Source organism: Spermophilus citellus, assembly GCF_964194105.1.
Source record: "Spermophilus citellus genome assembly, chromosome: 17".
Taxonomy (NCBI): Eukaryota; Metazoa; Chordata; class Mammalia; order Rodentia; family Sciuridae; genus Spermophilus; species Spermophilus citellus.
In genome coordinates this window covers 2,218,068-2,233,213 of record NC_138199.1, presented here as the reverse complement: position 1 = coordinate 2,233,213, position 15,146 = coordinate 2,218,068, and the positions used below count along the sequence as shown (strand labels likewise).

The following is a 15,146-nucleotide window of genomic DNA, read 5'->3' as shown; positions in this document are numbered from 1 at the left end:
CCTGAGAAATACAGAGAAGGCCCTCCACATGGAGTAGCTGTGGGGATTCAATTGGACACAAGTAGTACAAGTGCCTGCCACCCAGTAACCACACAACTGGTGGCTTCTTAGAGGGTGCTCAGCTCCCTGTGAAGGAGACTCAAAACTGTCCTAGGGAAGGGACTTGAGCCCTGCTCTGGTGAGGGCCACTCCCTGCCAGTACTAGACCTCCTCAAATTACCAAAAGTTACCAAACAACCCCCCCCCCCGCCCACCTCCCTGGGAGGAGGGATGGCCCAGAGGTGGCTCACACAGGCCCATTCACCTGTGGGACAGATGCTGCTCTTGAGGAAGAGTTCTTCTTCTTCTTCTTTTTTTTTTTTTTTTTTTGGTACTGGAGATTGAAACCAGGGTACCTTACCACTGAGCTACATCCCCAGATCTTTTTTCATTTATCTTGAGACAGGTCTTACGAAGTTGCCCTGGATGGCCATCTGTCTCTCAGCCTCCAGAGTAATTGGGGTTACAGGCAAGTACCACTGTGCCCAGCAATTACTGTTTCCATGTTGTTTAACTGCACTACAAGGAGAGGGGCAAGGAGCACAGGGTGTTCACATTTTATTCTTTGTCTCAGCAAAGTGAATACTTTCCTCTCAACTATGCAAGATACACCATGAATTCCTGGGCATAAAAAACCATGATCCCCTGGGTTTGACCCCCCAGCACTGCAAAAGAAACACAAAAAAACGGGGTGTCCCGGCAATAGAGCAATAAGTACTTTTAATCATACATTGGAAAAATATCACAAGTCAAATCATGGAAAACAGAGAAGTTCATTTCCCCCCCACACACACCATCTCCATTTCAGACTCCAGAAAGGCCCTGAAGGTCTTGTATTTTTACGTGCTTCATGTTTCAAGGTATTTGGTCAGAGCCTTAAAATTGGCCCACCTGCTACTTTGAAACTTTAAGAATAACTGATTCAGTTAAATAACAGTCCCAAGATAGAACTGGTCCAATAGGTGGCCACCCACTTAAACTCAGAGCCTACTCTTCTGGCCAAAGCCTGTCTTTGAAACCTGATATCCTCCTCTGCACAGTCCCAGGTTCCCAATAGGCCAGCCATCTTCTGACAGATGGCTGCAGGCTGACACCACTAGAGCCCCTGCTAAAAGCATCTCCAACCAGTACTTCTGCCAACGAGGCCAGTCAACGGGCACCTGCTAAGCCCCTGAGCTGGTCAGCAGATTGTGTGCCCATTTCGAGATGCAATCAATATTCAGTTACTTCTCACCTCACTCTTAAGAGTCAGGGGAAGAGCTGCTGTCATACCCCCTGCGGAGAAGGGGAGAGCACACATAGTGCCCATCAGAAAAAAATCATGGAGCTGGGGGGGTGAGGGCTGTTTATAAACATGTAAGAACTAGAACTTGGCCTTGTAACTCTAGACCTAGCCCGCCCATCCCATCAGAACCGATCCCGAGCTCCCTTGTCACACCTGGCTGAGGGGACATCCCCATTGCCACTGAGAGCCCCCCTCTCAACAAAAAGTGCACTGTGAACCCTTTTGTTTGCGGGACAGCCAACAGGGCTGTCTGTGGTGAGAAGCCCAGAGGGGAAATAATGGTTTGAGCTGGGTCAATGGGTATCACAGGGAGATCTGCTCTGGGATCTAAAACTCTATTTGAGCCTGCAAGCCAAGGTCCGGCCCTCTCCATCCCTGAAGAGGCACTGTGGCTGTGGAAAGTTGGCTCTTCTCCATCACTGACTGAAGGTGACAGAAGACATGGCAGCAAGAGCCAAATGGAAAGGAAGAGGGAGCCTGGAGTCAGGGGCAGCCTGGGGTGGGGGGGCTCTGAGGGGACACCCCCGCTCACTGGCTCAAACATAAAAGGAACCAAACTGTTTTGGAGAGGGGAGAGAAAGCCACCCACCCTCTGGCCTTTGAGAACAAGGCTCCTTCTCTCACAGTCTTCTTTAATTATATTAAACCCATGCCATATGAGTCCAGGCCTAATTTGTCCAGTGAATTCTATGCAAATGTTTCACCAAAAGGCTGCTAACTGGAACAATATGTACCTGGTACATGCTGATTGTATCGGAGGTGGGAGGAGCGGGAGGGCAGGAAGCAAGGAGGAGCCGCCTCCTTTCCTACTGTGCTCTTCAGATCTGCAAGAGGGACCCAGACACACAGCAGATGGCCCCTCCCCAGTGCAGGGCAGCCCTTCCCCCCTGCCTCAGGAATCCTCTGGCTTCCAGTGGCAGACGCTCAAGTCGGCATGCCTTAGCCACATGGGTATGTACAGCTTGTGGCTGGTGAGGCCGGGCTCAGAGCCGGAGTCCAGGGGAAATGTGGGTAAGGAAGCCGGCTGCCTCCCCTGCCTTCCCCTGGGTCCTGGACACTGGCGGCCTCTACTCCTTGGGGATCTCGAACATGCAGAGGCTCTTGTACTTCTGCAGGAGCTCGTTCTTGGTCCTGACCTGCTCCCGGAGGCTGTGCAGCTGCTGCTGCTGCTGCTCAGGGCTCAGGTGGATGCCCGGCATGGTGCTGATGAGCTTCCGCATCTCCTGGAACTTGGTTTTGAGGGCATTCAGGTCCTGGTGCACATCTGGGCTGTCCTTGTCCATGCTGTGGAGGGCAGAAGACAGTCATTAGCACTCACAGTTCACACCCACACCTGGCTTCCCTGGGCTGCATCCTATGATATTTTTTTGAACACGTGTGTGATGTGTCTGTTGACCCAATGAGGCCGAGCACCCCAGAAGGCAGGGACCAGTTCTCTCTTACAACACCCCCTTGTCCAGCACACTCCCAAAGTCAGATGCTGAATCCTGCTCTTCAGTCCACCACCAGCCCTCTGAGGTCAGGGAATGCGTCTGCCTCATCCACAGTTGTCTCCCCATCCCTGACCACTGGACCTCACAGGCTCTCAAGAAGTATTTGTTGAAATGCGTGCTTGGCAAATAAGTTCATAAATTTATGTTGAACAAATAAACCATTACCAATCATCGACTGATTCATGTCAAACCAAAATGCTGATATACCACATTTTGTCTAACTTGAGCCATTTCTAGCCAATCGGAGACTTTGCAGCTAGCAACAGCTAATGTTAGCCAAGGTTTGATGCTCACTTGAACCTGTTAATATAAAGACTAATTTCCACAGAGCTATTCATAAATTTTACATCAGTTACAAATACTGGAAATTTTCAGCAGATTCAGGCTTTCTCCTACCACAGCAATGCAAACTCCTGGCCCTCAGGGTCAAGCTCATTGTGAAGGCTGATCGTTCACTTCATCTCCCAGCTATTATTGGTTGCACAGAGACCCACCTTCCCTGTCACTACCAAATTAAAGCAAAACAAGGATGAAAACCCTCAACTTACATCAGAGAAATGGCCCACCAGTGGCACCTATGCATTTCCCAGAAGTTAGTGGATGAGTTTTGGCAAAAGCAATTGAGACTAAAAACGAAACGCCAATTCCATAAGCTGTTCTCTAAAAGGAAGACACAGACGCGTGGGGGAAACTGTCAATGATCATGTATTTTTTAATAAACATTCATCCCTGGTGGGGAATTTCAACCCAGATGGTGCTAATTCATGTTTATTATTCATCATTTCTCTGCTTACGCAGACAGAATACCTATCTTTCCTGCAGATCCACCAGCTACTTCTCACACCTTGCGAATCAGATGGCCCCCAGGATCTGCTCATTATTTATCAACAGGTCTAAATTCAGGTGAAACTTAGAGAATCAATCATCTCTATTAGGGAATGAGTGGCCAAGCCAATGTTTCTTGCTGTGGTTAGATGCCCTCAGTTTAGAAATTTAGAGCTAGTGTCCTAAGCTCTCCCCTGCTCCTAGACCTTAATTCAGCTGCTAGGGAGGGGTAACTGGAGCTCATCAGGACCGCAAATGGTTTGGAAGGAAGCAAACAGGGAGCAATACTCTTCTGTGGTGCTGGGGATGGAATCCAGGGCCTCCTGCAAGCTAGGCAAGCACTCTACCACTCAACTATACTCCCAGCCAGGGAGCATCTTTTAACTCTCAGCTCAAATCCACAATCCAGATAGAAACCATCCGGAATCTTGAAAGCATTATACTTGGATGGCATGTGAGCTAACACACTGTTACGAATTTAAGTCCCAAGGAAATTTTGGAAATTAAAATTCAGCTTTAAGAAAACTGATTCATATCACATAAAACTTTCCAAAACAGTAAAAACAAAACAAATTAAAAATACATGAGATTAAAATGTGGAAGAAAGTCATGGTAATCCAGTTGTTGAAGCAAAACTAAGCTTTAGGGCCTAATCTGGCCCAAAAGAAAATTCTGAAGTGGGCCATGTTTAAGATGCTTATTTCTGAAAACCCCCAAATCTCCAGGGTTTCCCATTTTTTATCCAGTAAACTTATAGGAGAGGAGAAGGTCTTCAGAAAAAGCTGCCTAGAGGGGAGTGGAGCTGAAAGAGGGCCCCTCTGTGAGCTGCTCACCTGCCCTAGTTGGTGCAGTAAATAGCACACAAGTCCCGGGGCGAGGAAAACACGCTATTCACATGCTATTATTCGAGAACTGGCTCGAACCAAGTGGGAACCTGCCAAGCCAGAATGACTGTGAAATACCCAGGCCCAAAGAAAAGGAGCAGGCCCAAATATCGAGTGAATAAAAGCAGAAAGCTCTAAGTGGGCCTGCCTTTGTCCTCAATGTTAGTCATCATCCAACTTTAGAAGGTTAAAAAAAAGAGAGAGCGAGACTAGGTCAAGAAGGATAATAATCACACAAACAAGGGCAAAGTAGGGGCACTTTGGTCCCACCTACTATGCTTTTTAAAAGAGTGGACAAAAATATTACTGCTGAGGTGGTACTCGGAGTGTCCTTCCAGCAGGCCACAGAGCTATCTGGATATGTATCTCCAAACTCATAAAAACCACAGGTTTAGGTGGACACTTCTAAGAATCACAACTTCATTTTCTTTGTTCTTTGATTTCTTTTATAGCACAGATGCAAAAGAACAACAACAGGATAGTGTGTCCACTGGCAAGTTAGAAGCAAAAGAAATCCATGGGATCAACTGAAGCCAACCTCCTCTCAAACTTGATGGTCACTTCTTTTGACCTCTGGGTGGCATGTGACCTGGTTTCTCCTATCCTCCTTCAAAACCTCCATCACTCTCAGCTACGCAACCCTGCCTTGTTCCAGTGGCTCCACTGTAGACCAGTGTCCTGAGCTCTCTTCTGCTCCAGCCTCTCCTCCTACTACGTTAACTTCGGTAGCTTCATCCTTCCAAAACTTTTATTTATTTTTTAATATTAATAAGTGCTTGAAGGAAAAAATTCAAAAGTGATAGGCACAAAGACTTAGAAAAAGGAAACCCCTTTAATCTCAGGTCCCAGAGGGAACCTGTGTTGGTAGGTAATGCATACTATTTCAGATCACTTTAAAACACAGTATAAAAATACATGCATACCCTTCTTCTGTACTTTGACAGAAATGTGGCCATAGTTGGTTCTAATTTCCCCCCCACTTAACAATGCACCTTTGGAGATCTTTCTGTATTAACATATATAAATCATACAGCTAACTATTTGTTGATGTGTTTGGAATGCCTGCAATTTATCAGAATGGCAATGAGCACTTTATACCTACACCTTTATGTATTGTGCAAGTATTTTGGTAAGATAATTTCCCACCAGTGAAAAACCTGGGTCAAAAGTTCTGTGATTTTTGACAAATATCACCAAACTGCCCTCTCAGCTGGGTGAGGTGGTATACCGGTAATCCCCGCTACTGGGGGTAGGGGACTGACCTGGAGGATGGAAAGTTCAAGACCAGCCTGGGCAACTTGGACTCCATGTCAAAGAAAAAAATATAACAAAACAACCCCCAGAAAAGCTGTAATGAGTACACTCCCTGCACACCATCCTCCTGGTGTGCTGGCTGTTCCTTCCCTAGCAGCTGTGTTCCTCTGCCCCAGTTTGGCCAGCCCCCAAACAGCCCGGGAGCCTCACACTCCTGCTTCATGTTGCATTCTCTTCAGGGAGTAACAACAAAAGGTTGTGCTGCTGAAAAAGGTTTTTTTGGAAAAAAAAGCTGCTCTACCAAATGCCCTTGGACTTGATAGCCACTCCCAGCTCTGTGGATGCGGAGAGCACCTCCCCGCCAGCCCTCCTACCTGCCTCTAGCTTCCTCCTTCCCGTTGTCATTGATGATCTCCTCCCTGGAGTCTGGGAACCCATAACATCCAAAGTGGGCCACACCCATGCCACTGGTGAACTCGAGGCTGTCCTCTCAGACTTGCTCTGTGTCCCCCCACTCTACCTTCCAGAGACCCTGCAGACTGCCCACTGCCACTGCCTTCCTGGACACTGAGTCCTCCCCTCCAGGCCCTCTGCCTCACCTGCCTGCATAGATCACTGCTGATTAAAAATTCCAGCTGCCCTCAGCTCCCAGAAAACACCCGCTGGGCAAGTTTGAACTGTGAGGGGACCACCACTGCTACCCACAAGTGCTTCTAGCCTTCAAGGCTCAAGGCTCGGCTTCCCACTCTTCCCAGAACTGCCCCTCCCCTTCGCCCCCAGCATTTCTCCCACTGTGCTAAGTAAGCGCTGGCCAGGAGGGCTGACTTCAGGGGGCCTGCGGTCTTCTGGGTCAGTGATATCAAAGGGACAGAAATGAAGTGGCAGAGGAGTGAAGAGGCTTCAAGCTGGCCAGGAAGCGACTCTTCCAAGCAGGACCCAACCCTTTCTGTCTGAGCACTCATCCTCTTCCCTGGGACAGGGCTGAAGGACAAGGGTGTGAAGCACAGGCTGCAGGAGCTGCGCCCAGACCTCGCTGGTGTGGGCGTGCCCTGCTCCTCTGCAGAAGTGTGGAGGGGCCATGGCTCAGCCCTGGAGCAGGCCTCAGCTGGTGTGGAGGGCGGGAGGATCAAAACAGACCTTGTGTGGGAAGAGGCAGGTCAATAACACCGTGTTCCCATGGAGGAGGTTCTGCTGGGGCTCTGAGGTCTCGGTGACCTGCCACTCCAAGAGGACTTGTTTCAAAAGCTTGGTCAGCTGGGAGGGACAGCTTGGTGTGCCATCACTTGAATGCCCTCTATGGGGCCAAGGATGGCTCCCCTGTACCCACCTAGCAACCTCAGACATTTTAAAGGAAAATGTTTGAAAGTACCCCTAACGACAGACTACTCTAACCGGGTGGGCTGAACCCGCAGGCAGGCAGGACCAGCACAACTCAGAATTCTAGGCTGGGACACACAGTTCCAGACTCAGATGAGATTTGGTAAATTTAAAGGAAAAGTCATTGTATCTTTCCCTGGTCTCACTTATCTCATTTCTTGCTTCTTTTACTATGTTATCTCCTTTTATTATAGAGCTTTTATATATACAGAGAAAGGTCTCAAAAGACTTGGTATTTATATTTCTTACACGCATTATTCTTTTCTTTTTATCTATTTTTGGGGACTGAACTTGGGCATTCTAGCACTGTCTTATAGGGATAGAGCCTTTTTAAATTTTTATTTTGACACAGGGTCTCACTAAATTGCTGAAGTTGGGACTCTCCTGCCTCAGCCTCCTGAACTGCTGGGATTACTGGCATGTGCCACTGATTCTGGCTCCTTATTCTTTAAAAATGAAATAAATGTAGAGTTTCAGTTGTTCATTCAACTATGGGAAGATGCCAGGTGGAACAAGAGTTCCCACTCCAAGCAGGGTGGTCCCAGGTGGAGATGCTGGGAGCCAGGCAGGGTCCTGGGGTACAGGGGAGGTCTGGCTTACAGAGTTCTCCAAGCACAGGAGGTGGCCTCTGAGAAAGCCCCTAAAGAACATGCAGCATTCCCATGAGGACTTCATCCCCCTAAAGGCAGTTGCAGCGGAAAAGTCCCTGTTCTGGGTTTTGCAATGGGTGGTCCAGGCACGACAAGTGAGGTGGTCTTCTGGGATCCCTGAGTGGAGGGCTAAAGGTCTGGGCTCCATTTGGGATGAGGAGGGAGAACCTAGGGGATTCTGAGTAGAGAAAAACTAACTTGATAGCATGCACAGGATGAATTAGAGAAGAGAGTTTAAAGGCAAAGAGATTAATTAAGAAGTGATTATTAGATCTAAAAAATCAGATTAGGTCTAGCTGATGAATGGTCTCAACAGGTTTGAGAGTAAGTGAGCAGGTTCAAGACAAAAATGGTCCACAAAATCAAAAGAATTGCCATCTCGATACATTACTAGGAAACTGGGCTGGGAAGGTAAGAGACGTTGTAGGGGAAACCAGGCAAGAACAAGGGGGGGGGGGACAAGTACACCTTAAATGGGAAGTAAAGGTACCATGAGGATTTTAGGACTAAAACAGTTTGGTACTAGAGAACAGAGTGTTGAGAAGTACACCAGAAAACATATGGGAAATCAATATATAATAAGGGCAGCAGCCCCAGCAGGCACAATAAGGAATATCCACTAAATGGCTGTGGGAAGAGGTGACGAGCTGGCTCCCTACTCTCCACCAAAACAAGTTCCAGAAGCACCAAAAATTCAAAGTATATACCACAATCATAAAAGTCTTAGGAAAAGGGAATTAATATTTATCATTTTAGAGTGTCAAGGCCTTTTATCTTTTTCCTTTTCCTTTTTTTTTTTTTTTTTTTTTGTGGTGCTGAGGATCAGACCCAGGATCTCATGCATGCCAGGCAAGCTCTACCACCAACCACATCCCTAGACTTAAGGCCTAAGAAGGCCAAAATCAGAAGCCAGAAAGGAAAAGCTTAACAACTCTGACTACATGAAATTATGCAACATGAATGAAATAAAACACAAGAAAAAAAAAAGATTGTGAACAAAGATGGAAAAAGAAGCAACAACTTGACAAAGGCATCTGTAATATCTGACAAAGGCATCACTTCCTTACTGTACAAAAGTCAAAAAGAGGGGAAAGTACAAATGATACATAAAATTGCATATTAAAAGATTTTTTTCTAAATTAACATAAGAAAGAGATCAGTCTATAATTTCTGACCTGTCAAATCAGCTAAAGTTAAAAGTTGGATGGTGACAGCAGTGGTGTGGGAGAAGACACAAGTACAGTTTGGAAGCACAAACTGACACAATGTTTCTGAATTTCCTAATAGTGATCAAATTTTAAATTTGTATATCCCATTGCTAGAACTTTCCCCTGCAGAGACTCCTGAGGATCACAGGATGACAAAGAGGCCAACTGCAGTACTGGAGGCCAACACACAAGCCCGGGCACAACGAGTGTCCTTGAGGGAAGAACAGGTTAACAAGTGATGGCATGTTCATAAGATGGACCAGTATGAGTTTGGGGATGAGGGAGGAAGCTGGGTGGAGCCGAGGGGAAGGATCACTTTCATCTCGTATCTATATGTACTCTTGGAATCCATCTACCACTTTAATTTTTTTTTTTAATGCTTTTGGGGTGGCAGATTTATGGGCCACTTTTGGTTAAAAGAATTCTTAAGTTAATTGAAGCAGCCCCGTCTACAGGACTGAGCTTTGGAGGAGTTAAGCTAAATGATGTAGCACTGTAAACCAAGTAGTAGCTATCAAAATAAAAAATGCATGTGCCCTTCTCTGCTCTAGCAATTCCACTGCTCAGGATTTACCTCACCATAAACGTAGAGAAACAAAAGGACGCTTACTTACCCCAGAAATGCTGGCAACAGCAAAAATTAGAAAGCACCTAAAAGCAGACATGCAGACTAGTTACATAAGTTATGGTACATCCATGAGACGGAATTCTCTGCAGTGGCCGTAATGAGGCAGATCTCTATATGCAGTACAGAAAGGTGCCCACAGCAGACTAATGAGTGAAAAGGCACAGTACAAAGCACATGGTCTCCATTTGTGTACATATTTGAAAAGGCAAACACATATAATCCCTGGAAGGAAGCTTAAGTATTCATAGCAGTTATATCTGTCTGTGCTTCTGACTGTGCAACTGTGACTTAGGAAATAATTAAAAGAAAAGACTGATATAATCAGCTGAATTCTTTAGAAGAACAGGAAAGGCTATATTTGCTACTTTGTTTACTTCCTTATTCATCCCTCAAGAATGGACTGTTGGGGAAGTTTGAAAAACGAAGAGTTGAAGGACCTTGGAGAGCCACCCTGGGTGACTAGGTCTGGTCCCAGCCCTCATCACCTAGGGCCAGGCCTGCCAGGCCCATGTCCCACCTGGCTTCCAAGCAAACCTCATAGGACAAAGTCCTGCTTCCTACAGAAGATGTGCTATAGTATACCCTGGCTCCTCCCTCTTTTTCAGCTCTCCATCCTGACTCCCTTCTAGCTTGGATTATGTTCAGTGCCACCAAATTGGAGAGTCAGCTCCAAGAGTCCACGCTATTTCTTGGCCTCATTTCCCACCTCCACGCTCTTCCTATGCCACCCTTCCTCCCTCTCATTTCAGACTTATCATTGGCATCATCCTCTGTAAGCCTCTGGCTCCTCCAGGCTTTCTGAGGTCTCCTGGCCCTGGCTCCCCTGCCCTCACCACAGTTCACATCCCCTTCCCTCATTAGCCCATAAACTCAAATACGTAACACACCAAAGGCTTCCAGACTGAATCCTAGTTTCTTCCCATAGTGACAGTCTCTTTCTTCAAATGAACTGATCGGCTTTTTGGTGGGAGAAAGAGTCTTTTCCTCTGTGTTTTTCTTCTGCAATGTCTTTTCACTGGGGCTGGTCAGACATCTCATAGGAGGAACCTCTTTCTCTTTGGCTGTCCAAGCTAAAAGCCAGGTTTAGAGAAAAAGGGTAGCGATGTGTTACTATTGAGGGGGTGAACTTTCTCTATTTTCAGGATGGCTCGCTACTCCCTACCCCTGCAATATGCCAGATGCCTCTCAATCCAGGTACTCCTGTGTTATTCCTTCTGGAGAATAAATCTTGGGGAAAAGCAATCCTTTTAATTGTCTGCCAAGATGGGAAGTAGTCTCTTGGCTGCTTGGGGTGGCCGAATATTCTAGACTCCTAAGTAATCCTCCTATCCTTAGTCTCCTCCTTAATGTCCAATTTCCAGAGACTGCTGGCACAGTCAGTTTCTGGGATCTGGGAGAAAGCCATGGTCAAAGACAGCTGCTTCAGAATTGTAGGTGAGTTAGCCCTTAACCATCTGTTTTGTGGCAATCACCTCCTGTCCTGTTCTTTTTGATTTTATGCTTTTTAAAAAAGTCCCTTTACTGTCCTTTTACACAAAACGACATGTGACGAACCCACCATCTTTCCCAGGTACACTCTTGAGTATATCTTACAACAATTCTATGACTTAAGTATTACTGTTCCTATTTCACAGGCAAAAAAGGGGATCAGAGGAGTTGTCTGCTGAAAGTAACCCACATAGTACATTACAGAGCTATTAATTTGAATCCACTGTTTGAAATCCATTATTGACATATTAAAGATAGAAAAATTTTAGCCTGGGAAGATTATTTACCAAGATGATCAGGCAAGCAAGTGTCAGCACACAGACTTGACTCCAGGACTATCTAACTTCAAAATCTGCTCTCTCTAGTATATTTTACTGCTCCCTTTTTAATGTCAGTCCAACTCAACTGCTCTACCTGAGCTCAAGAATACACACTTAGGGCTGGTTGTGGTGGCATATGCCTGTCATCCCAGCAACTGGGGAGGCTGAGGCAGGAGAACTGCAAGTTCAAAGCCAGCCTCAGCAATTTAATGAGACCCTGTTAGCAAGACCCTGTCTCAAAAAAAAAAAAAAAAAATATATATATATATATATATATATATGCTTAGGGGGCCCAAGAGCTATCTCTGTAAATGCATAGCTTTTGTGCTTCTGTTTTTCCATATTTTTCTTAACCAGTGTATTTAGGTTAATCTGGATAACCCCCCTCTTTGGGGTTGGACCCAAGCACTCTACCACTGAGCTACATCCCCAGCACTTTATATTTTGAGATAGGGTTTCATTAAGTTGTCAAGGCTGACCTTGAACTTGCAATCCTCCCGCCTCAGCCTCCTCAATAGCTGGGATGACAGGTATGCACTATAGTCTCTGGCTGGATAATACAGCACTGATCTGAGACTGGTGGGTTTGCATCTGTACTCTGCTTCGAACTCACTGCTGCTGAGAAATGCTACTTCACTGCCACATGTTGATGAAAACAGAACAGTCTGCCTTACCCTATGGATATTTTCACTCCAAGTGAAGCCAAATAAAGTGAGGATGTATGTGAAAACAAAGGCTTTACAGTTGTGGGGGGAGAGCATCAGGCCATCTCACAGCAAGTGAATCCAGGCTACCTAAACCTTAAAGAAGCTGGCGCATTAACACTCAAGATTTTCAGGTGGCAAAAGGCAATTCCATTTCAGCAAAATATCAAAGTGCATGTTATGTCCTCTGAATATGTCCCCATCCTTAAGCAACAAGACTGTATGTGAAGTCTTCTGGCTGGGGCTCAGCGGTGGAGCACTCACCTGGCACGTGTGAGGAACTGGGTTTGATCCTCAGCACTACATAAAAACAAAATAAAGGTATTGTGTCCACCTACAACTAAAAAAATACATATTTTTTAGGGCTGGGGTTGTGGCTCATTGGTAGCGTGCTTGCCTAGCATGAGTGAGGCACTGAGTTCAATTCTCAGCACCACATACAAATAAATAAAATAAAGGTTCATCAACAACTAAAAAAATACATATTTTTTTAAATGAAGTGCAAAAGAATGACGTAAAAAATAACCTAGGCAAACATGGGGATAAGAGAGATTTTTTGATCAAAAGGATAATGACCGCATCCTTTGGTACCATCTTAGAACAAAGTTAGTACAGGAATCTAATCATTTAGGGCAAGGTATGTGTCTCTTTTTTCTATAATGTTTCCTGTGACACTCTTCCTCTCTCATTTTTTTTAAATTATAGGTTATCCACATTCATATCTTTCCTTCTAATGGTAAGCCCTGTGGAGTTAAAAAGTTGGTCCCTTTTACTGTGTATACTCATAGAATTTGGGGTGAGATGATGTGTATATGTTGAAAACAGGAACCAAATGGAGAATCCAAAAGCCCCAAATCCGAAATGCATCAAAATGCAAAAAATTGGCTGCCTCCACGATGCCACAAGCGGAAAATTCCACACTCGAATTCTTGTGGCAGGTTGCAATCAAAACACAGGTGAACTAAAAAATATCATATAAAATTACTTTTTATACTTATATAATATATATTTATATATTACTTTTGGGAACTTGGGTCCCATCCCCCCCAAATATCTCATGAGGTATATGCAAACACTTCATCATCCTTAAAATATGCAAAGTAGGAAACACTTCTGATCCCTAGCATTTCGGATAAGGGATCTGCAACCTGTATGAACCGTGTTAGGGCTGAGAGCTTAACTTGCTCAAGATGGCAAAGGGGCAAACTTGAGCACCTGGACCCCAGAGCCTGTGCACTGAGTCAATAAGTCGGCTTCTTTCTAAGCCCATCGCTCAACTCTGCAGTAACTCTGGGTGGTCTCAGCGAAGGCCGCTTCCGGTCCGGGGTCGCGGTTTCCTCATCTCTGGACACAGAGGCCACCCAGCGCGCCCAGGCCTCTCGCAGCTCTGAACAGGCGAGACCGGACGCGAGAGGGAGTGCGGGGGGCTCGTCCTCTCCTAGGCCCTTACCATTTGATGATGTTGTGCACCAAAGGCAAAAAGGAGTAGTTCTCCTCCTTCACGCCCGCGGGTGACTGAGGCCGCGGTGCCGGCGACGGCTGCGTCTGGGGCGCAGCGACCGGAGGCGGCGGCTGAGGAGGCGGCAGCGGCTTGGTCTCAGGCAGCTGCGGCTCGGACGGGGGCGGTAACGCATCCTCGGTTTGTCGCCCCGCGGCCACCCCGGCGGAAGCCATAGCGGCGCGGCTGGGTCAGGAAGTAACAATCGGTAGGAACCCCCCGCCCCCCCAGGAATCTACCTTCCGAGAGCGTCGCGGACTGTTACGTCACTCTTGTGCACCCGGCCAGGGCGGGGCTCTGAGGGAGGCTCTGAGCGTGCGCACTGGAAACGGGGCGGAGCAAAGGCACGGGGGGCGGGGCAGACTGTTGCTAGGAGGCCGGCGTGGGCGGGTCTGGGGTGGCCTGGATGTGCTTGTGACTCAATAGCTGAATGATTGAAGGAATAATTTAGGGAATAGGAGATGCATTTCAGAAATAATGGCCTATAGTCCTATCTATATGACGAAGTGGGCACAAAAGCAAAAACACAGGAAGCCCAGAAATAAAGGCTCAGCTTGGTTTAGCCCTTGGGTCTCTCCAGGAACCAATTGGAACAGCAGGAAGAGCTCCTAGGGGAGCATCTAGATGAGGCCTGGGCTCACACAAAGTCCAGAAAGGAAGGACCTAAGCGCCTACACCATGCACACCTCCGAGAGGAGGAGCAGAAACCTGGGGACTGAACCCACTGTGCCTGCCCCCATGCAAAGAACAAAGGATGCAGAAGCAAAGAAATTGTGGTCCCTTCTCATGGCTGCTGAGAGAGACACTAATAATTCAACTCAATAGACATTAAGTATGCGCCTGGACCTGCTGGCTGTGGGTGTATGTAGTTGAGGAAGTCTGTCCAGACTTTCAATACAAGGCAGACATATTCATCCCAAGGAAAAAAATATAACCTGGAAGAAAGGCTGCCTCAGATACTGTCAGTACCTTTGGGCCAGCTCCTTAAGCACTAGGTCCCAGTTGCCCTCCCTCTAAAATCTTATTTGGTCCAGAAACACGGCAGGGGCCCAACTAAATTCTAGCTTCACCTATGTGGTTGACCCTGAGAAGTTTTCTTTGCATGAGAAGCCTCCCTCCTGAGCCCAAGAGGGGGGATAGCTGATAGGTTTGGGTTTATTCTTCTCCATACAAGTATGATATATGGGGGCTGCATTAAAAAACATTGTTGGATGATGAGAACTTGAGCTAGGAAAGCTATCAACTGGAGTCCATCCTTCCTCATCCACCATCATGGAAGGAAAGGGAGGTAAGAAACCTTCCATTCAGGAAGCAGGGTGAACAGCTGCACTTACATCCAAGATGGATGATTTCAAGGAGGGAATGGATGTCGATACTTTCAGGTGCAGTGGGAGGGGCGTGTGGACACACAGATCCTTGGGGAAGTGGATGTTGGAGGTGTGCTGTAGAGATCTTTCATTATGAGCCTCAGCACACCTTTCTATAGCCAGAGC

At 46.6% G+C, this 15,146-nt stretch overlaps 1 protein-coding gene across 1 annotated transcript; it reads right to left on the bottom strand.

Annotated features, from left to right (window-relative positions):
- Positions 1 to 1,753: 1,753 nt before the first annotated feature.
- On the bottom strand, positions 1,754 to 13,905 carry MED9 (mediator complex subunit 9). Its single transcript, XM_081272454.1, has 2 exons — positions 13,606 to 13,905; positions 1,754 to 2,608 (listed from the first exon to the last, which is right to left on the bottom strand). Exons 1-2 carry the CDS (start codon positions 13,827 to 13,829, stop codon positions 2,392 to 2,394), a joined length of 441 nt encoding a protein of 146 aa, XP_081128580.1. The 5' UTR covers positions 13,830 to 13,905; the 3' UTR covers positions 1,754 to 2,391.
- Positions 13,906 to 15,146: the final 1,241 nt, after the last annotated feature.